Source organism: Amblyomma maculatum, chromosome 6, assembly GCF_055883805.1.
Source record: "Amblyomma maculatum isolate TAMU_Amacu chromosome 6, ASM5588380v1, whole genome shotgun sequence".
NCBI classification, from domain to species: domain Eukaryota; kingdom Metazoa; phylum Arthropoda; class Arachnida; order Ixodida; family Ixodidae; genus Amblyomma; species Amblyomma maculatum.
Genome location: NC_139349.1, coordinates 34,744,436 through 34,751,149, shown reverse-complemented (window position 1 = coordinate 34,751,149; position 6,714 = coordinate 34,744,436). Strand labels below are relative to the sequence as shown.

The window sequence follows — 6,714 nt, the reverse complement described above, 5'->3', positions numbered from 1 at the left end:
CGTTTTACGAGTTTGACGATGGCCTGCAACCAAGAATGGTTTTCCAGAGGATGCACTCTTTAAAAAGTAAAATGTTATTTCTATTCCAAGTGCCTCTTTTTCCTTTCGAAGGCGAATGAATTATTTGCGTGCGAAGGAAGTGCTTCATTTCCCCTGATTAACCTTCATAGAGCTTTATATATACGCACTGTTGCCAGCAACGTGAGCTAATGGCAGCAAGCAGTATAACATAAATTATATTACCGCTACACCTGAACAATTTAAAAAAAGACACTTTGTAATCTCCACTATACGCCGAAGCGAAGTTCCTCAAGCACCTGTAATGAAGCTTTCAGGCAGCTGACCGTATTCTTTGTACTTGCCTCGGGAAGTGACACTGGAACTTTTGTTTCCCAAAGAAGACCCTTTTAACTGTTTACATTCTTAAGTAACCTTTTTAATGGGAACCCATATAAACACCAGCTTCGCGAGAAAGTCTCCCTCTCTCTCTCTCCTTTTTTTTTGTTTTTTACGGTTGCAAAACATTGTTGGTCGCTCCAAATATGTGAAGTCATCGAAGCCACAGCGATACGCAACATCAGTGAACCCTACGTCCAATCAGTTCGCGGCCATGCCATCTGCCAGGTACAGCCTGCCAGCGCCATGCTGAATTTTCTTTGACAACATAAGCGCCGACGCCAGCGATAACGCCAGGTTTTCGGAGCCATATACCTTTAACGGTACATTTAACGCTATCGCGTTGAGGGCCCATGGACAGGTCTTGTAGCAGTAAAATGTAAGGCTAATTTTGCCAATAGTTGGAGCACGATAGAAATAATGTGTTACGAAATTGGACATTTTGCAAGCTTTGGGTCTAAACTACGTAAGCTACCTCAGCCACTGTGCTATAGATGTAAAATGGATGCTGAGATACTTAATAAATTCAAAATTTTTACAGGCGAGTATGTGCAACTCGTTCGGGCGAAAAGACGCCGCCGTCGTCCGGAACGGAATTGAGAGGAATATGGGCAAGAAAAAAATTCGCAGTTCAATAAAATAAATATTGTCGCCTTTGAGGATCGAATTCAGGCCGTCGGCACGACAGGCGTGTACGCAACTCACAAGCCATGAAGGGTCATCGTTTGATGAACACGGTATTTATTACACTGTATATATTATATACAGTACAATAAATACCATGTTCATAATAATATTATTTCCCCTTCCTTGATCCCTGCCTTGTCGTGGCGGAGGGGCTTGCGAAACTCGATGAAGTCGTGAGCTCTGCTGTGTAGGGCCACCCAAGATAGACAGGTCACGGCAGAGAGTTCTGACAAAATGTGATTCAGTGGAGAAAGTAATGGCAACGCACTCCAGTCTTTCCTGCCAAGAAAACCCTATGGCCAGTCACAATACCATTAATGATATGGCGCCGGAAGATGAGCCCCCCAGGTTGGAAGGCGTCCCATATTTTACTGGGGATGAACAAAGGGCGATTCCTAGTAGCTCCAGGACGAATGAAGCAGCTGGGCTAAAGCCAAAAGGAGGCTCAGTTGTGGATGTGTCGGGAAGCGACCGGAAAGTCCGATGTTGCAAGGAGATATATCACATAGCAACATGGATTGTAAGATCTATGACGCAAGATAAACTGGATGTCGTCAAGCAAGAAATGGACAGATTGAACATTTATATCTTGGGTATCAGCGAGCTCAAGTGGACCGGAATGGGAGAATTTAATTCCGGCGACCATTATGTCTTTTATTGTGGGCACGAATCCAGGAGAAGGAATGGGGTCGCTCTCATAGTAAACAGAACAATGGGCAAAGCAGTGCTAGGGTACAACCCCAAAAACGACCGAATGATTTCACTTCTGATCTAAGGTCACCCTTTCAACATAACAGTCAACATCCGTTTCTTATTAAGATTTTAACTGTAAACGTTATATTGGAATCATACTGTCCCGTGTTCAGTTATATTTCTTTATTGTATTTTCCTGTATTTCTGCCCTGTGTTTTAAGTACCACGCACTTGTTGAGCCTGGAATGGTTGTTTATTTTATGTACATTTCTATATTACTCTAATCAATGTCAGTTATTTGTTCTTTTATTTTTCTCTCTATCTATCGTTCTTTTTTTCTTTTTCTTTCGTGATGTGCTCAACAATTCCCTCACTGTGTATATAAGACATGCTACTCATTGATTTTTTCTTTCTGTGACACTTTTTGTCTCATTTTCATTTCATGTATTATTTATTTCTTCCTTGGTGTTCTATCTGTGTGTGGTAAAACTTATGTGTGCATTTTCATTTTTTTTCGTTATTTTTTATTTGTGCTGCAGCACGAAGACCACATGAATGTTCCTGCGCACATTACATACTGAGTGATTGATTGATCGACTGATTATAATTATTATATGTTGTGAGGCATGCTTTAGCTGCATATTATGCTTACATCAAAGTTTAGGTCAACTTTGATGCACGCAAACATGTTTTTAGCTTTCCGTTCGTTCCAGTTGAACTTTCTGCCTTGCCGTCCAGTCGTCTTGCCTTGACCTAGGTCAAGCTTGAACGTTTGTTAAACGAACAAATATTTATTTCTGGAAAGTACTCCATAGGTTCTGGCACCTAAGTGATGCTTTTTTTCACCCACAGATAAAGGCAGACGACCGATGACGAGCTGACGTCAATGCTAAGAGCTTGTCCTTCCTGTCGCAAGCGCCACAAGGAAAATCTTTCCTTCGAAGAGGCTGCACGTTATACGCCCCCCTTATATAAGCAGAGGTTGAGCAAAGGCACCCACACTCGTACGCAGACAGCAGACCGCTAGGTAGAACGGACACTAGCTGTCTCCTGCATGCCCCTGGTTCTTGAACGCACCGTTCAGGTGGATGCTTGAGACGCACTAAGGAAGGGTTTGAAATTAAGAGCCAGTGCCACCGCCGCACTTCTGCCTGCAAACCATGGAGAGGATCACTTACCTGCAAGACGCAAAGGATTGCAATGAAGTTAGGACTGCCCTGGCAAAACTGCGGCTTTCTTTGAAAGGTGAGCGAAATAATCACTTAATCACCAATGCCCATTTCTGGTTCTCAAAGCATTTTGCTTGAAGACGTAAAGCTTAAATAGCTGCAATGCAATGTGAAGACAAGCTTTACGCATGAGTTGGCTTAGTCTGCCTTTTAGTTTGGTTGACATGGCGTTTAAAAACTTAACCTATAAACTTAAAAGCGAAGATGGCAGAAGCGGACTAATGAACTCGCCCCAACTTCAAAAAGCCGTGGCCAGCCTAGCAATTCAAATCGCATTTACGTCCCTTAGATGGAGGTTAACAATGGATGAAGGACAGCCAATCTTACTGCAAAATAGAAATCAAAAATCAATCACTGGGGCATTTTCTGTAGCTAAGCAATCTCCATAAACAAAGAGAAAGTTCCAAAAACACAGTGAACATAATCGATTATAGATCATCTTTTAATTAGTTAGAAGTCTTGACTGCTTCAACATTTCGTAAGAAATATTGAACATAACCGATTATAGTTCATCTTTTAAATAGTTGCAAGTCTTGACTGCTTCAACATTTTGTAAGAAATATTGCACTTCGAGAATGCCTGCCAAATGCATTAACACGTATTGCACGAACTGCTCAGTACAGGTTTGGGCACTGTAAAGAAAGTCAGTGGTAATATTCAGTTGTTTATATAACTGAACTTGAATATTCTACGTCCGCATGTGCACTTGACGCCCTTCAGAACTGTACAACTGATCTTATCTTGAGCTTTCGACAAATTTTCGATTAGAACCAATAATAATTAACTTGCATTTTACCCAATTCTTATAATTCTTACAACTGCTACCTCTGGCGATGCGGTGTTTGAGGCAAAATACATATTAAATCTGTTATTTCTCAGCATTCACTCAATGAATTGGTTCTAGGAAAGTCTTGTCAGGAAAAAATGTTCATTGAACCCTTAACCCTTTTGAACAAAATAAAAAATCGGAAACTTCAATCTTTAACTTTCTTGTGATACATTCAAGACAATATTCGAGAGTGTAAGGAATCGTATGATGGTGACTCCCATTTTTCTTGTTTTATTTTTGCAGCAGGCGACGTTGATCTCAGCGCGAGGTATGACTCGGATTTTCTACTCAGATTCTTGAGGTTCACAAACTTTGACGCTGAAGCAGCGCACGAAAGGATTCAGAGATACTACAAGGTGAAATGCTCCTGTCACAAGGTGTTCAAAGGCTTGATGCCATCGGAAGAAATGAAAACAGAAAGCAGACATCTTACGGTGGCTCTTCCTCATAAGGATTCTCGTGGACGACCCGTGCTATTGATCAAGCTAGGTGAGTGTCGGGAAAGGACTTGATCATCGTTTTAGTTTGTGGCGCTATCTTCAAAGAGGCAAATAAATTTTGGGGAATTTTAAGAGATTCATATCACTGAGTGATGAAAACTCTTGCTTACACGACGTCTTGAAGCTTTGAAGTGGCACAGAAAGAAGTTTTAAATTGGTAGTAATCGATGCATAGTACAGTTTGAGCATGAATGTTGCAGGCTGGTAAATGCTGAAGTGCAGACTGAAATGACCTGCTGTACTACGGCACCGTACGGTAAGAATCATTAAGGTATGGTATAATACGGGATTGGACGGCAACGTACGGTGGAGTAATATATGGTGTAATGTGGTACGGTGTAATGTAATGAGTGAACCTCCCGAGCTTGTCAGACAGCAAAAAGGAAAGCAACTTTGTAGGTATCTAGATAAATCTAGGCACCTGCGGCTCTAGCACGTAGTACGTGCATTGATCTAACAAATTGTTTATCCTAAGCTATAAATATCCTGGGTACGCCGACAAAAAGAAAAAAAAAACCAGATGCACCCAGAGCGGCTTAGCAACAGTATATACCACAAATTTGTAATACTACCAGTTAGAAATACAATATCAGTCGTATACAGTGCAATAATAGTGGTTGCTTTACATGCATTAGGTATTAAATAGCTAATGAGCGTGTGTTAGTGGCGTTGCTGGCGCTTCGGTGTGGATTGATTTTGGGACATACTTTATTTATTCAGCAAGAGCATGCAGTTGGCGACCATAATTCATCGGGATTAAACCATGTAAACCTAAGTGCAAGTGGTGAGCAAGGTTTGTTCAGCCTTTCAAAGAGATAGCCTTTCAAAGAGATAACAAATAAATGAGTTGTGTAGTAGCTGTCTTGTACCTTCTTAAGATAATGGTGTCACACAGCTGGAAAGGGTTGACACCAAGTGTGCCGAAAAAGTGTTTTCAGCATATTCAAGGCTAGTATGCTAACTAATATTTCGAACAATTCTTCTTTGAAATAAATGCCGTTGTTCGATACTATATGTAGTAAATGATGCACTCGGAACAAGAAGAAATAATTGGGAATAAACGAATAGAGAACACTGCAGTCTACGCGCTTTACGACGGGCCAATAAATATTGCATTCGAGCTCCAGCACTAGAAATCTTCGCCAGTTTGTCCGCGATAGTTCTAACGTGCTTATAACATGGTGCATTTTCTTGAAAAGCACTTTTAAACTTTTTACACAGGGCAGCACGAGGCTATTTTGTACTTTGTCTCCATAAAAATGCGACCACAGCGCCCGTACTGTTAATTTGCTCAGTTGCAATCGGGAGCCAAACACCAAGGCCACTGATCCAACGCGGCTGGCCCACAACCTAAAAAATGCAGAGGGCTCTCCTGTAGGTTTTCCCTTGTGTCAGGCTTCTCGGCAGGTGCCTAGAGATACGCAACCTTACTTATTTTGGTTATTTTTATCATTGGAAGAATGCGTGTTAAATTAAGATTTATTCAGATAGTGGTCCGAGTGAGACGTTAAGCGCTTGAATGTTGAGCCAGATGTAACGTATCGTCCTGAATAAAAAAAAAATGAATTCGAGCAGAAAAACAAATTAATCAATATTCGGCGTATAAAAATGCGAATAGGGTTTTCACGGACGCTCCCAAATATTTAAGAAATGGGTAATGAAGTATCAAAACAAAACTTTTAAATGTATTTTTTATTTCAATGTGTTTAGTACTTGTAATTTTGACTTAAGGAGTAGAGGCGAGTACGACTCCCATAAATACGAAAAAGGAATTGATGTATTTTGCACCCTCCGTTATTCATCCTGCAATGGATCACTGAGGATATTTCCTAACACTCAGCCTTCATTAAACGCAGAAACTTATTTTCATGGTTTTACACTCCGCAGGCACTTGGGACCCTGCCTCGCTACCTCAGTTTCGGTTTCAGCGGGCTGTCAACGTGTGGCTGGAGCAACTGACACGTGACCCCGCTTCACAGGCTGTAGGAATATGCGTTCTTCTCGACTTCGGTGGCTGGACGGCTTCAAAGATCTTGACTTGCGAAATAAGCCTTGTTAAACAAGCCATCAGGGTTCTGCAGGTATGTAATGCGATTTTGTTGAAGCATAATCAACGAAAATATTAGAAGGTATATTCTTTGCCCACCCTTTATCGTGAAGGACCATCATGTGTAACTTCTTTAAGCGTCATTTGAAAAATTGAAGACGCAAGCCGTTCTACACTTGAAAAAAAAAAAAATCTGTTTAAAATTGCTTCAGCTGATGGCTAAAAAGAACATGGTCTGGTGATTTTTCCAGCACGAAAAGGTTTCGCCTTCTACGCCTGCTTATATATAGAACTTTTATTAAATAAAAACACGCACATTGGTGATAATGACAC

The 6,714-nt window shown here is 41.0% G+C and overlaps 1 protein-coding gene across 1 annotated transcript in view; it reads left to right on the top strand.

Annotated features, from left to right (window-relative positions):
• Positions 1-2,936: 2,936 nt before the first annotated feature.
• Positions 2,937-6,714, top strand: part of LOC146185480 (alpha-tocopherol transfer protein-like) — a 5,734-nt gene continuing 1,956 nt past the window's right edge. Inside the window, exons 1-3 of the mRNA XM_084607836.1 lie at positions 2,937-3,021; positions 4,078-4,323; positions 6,222-6,415. Of these exons, the coding sequence (XP_084463962.1) occupies positions 2,937-3,021; positions 4,078-4,323; positions 6,222-6,415 (525 nt within the window). The remainder of the gene's footprint in view (positions 3,022-4,077; positions 4,324-6,221; positions 6,416-6,714) is intronic.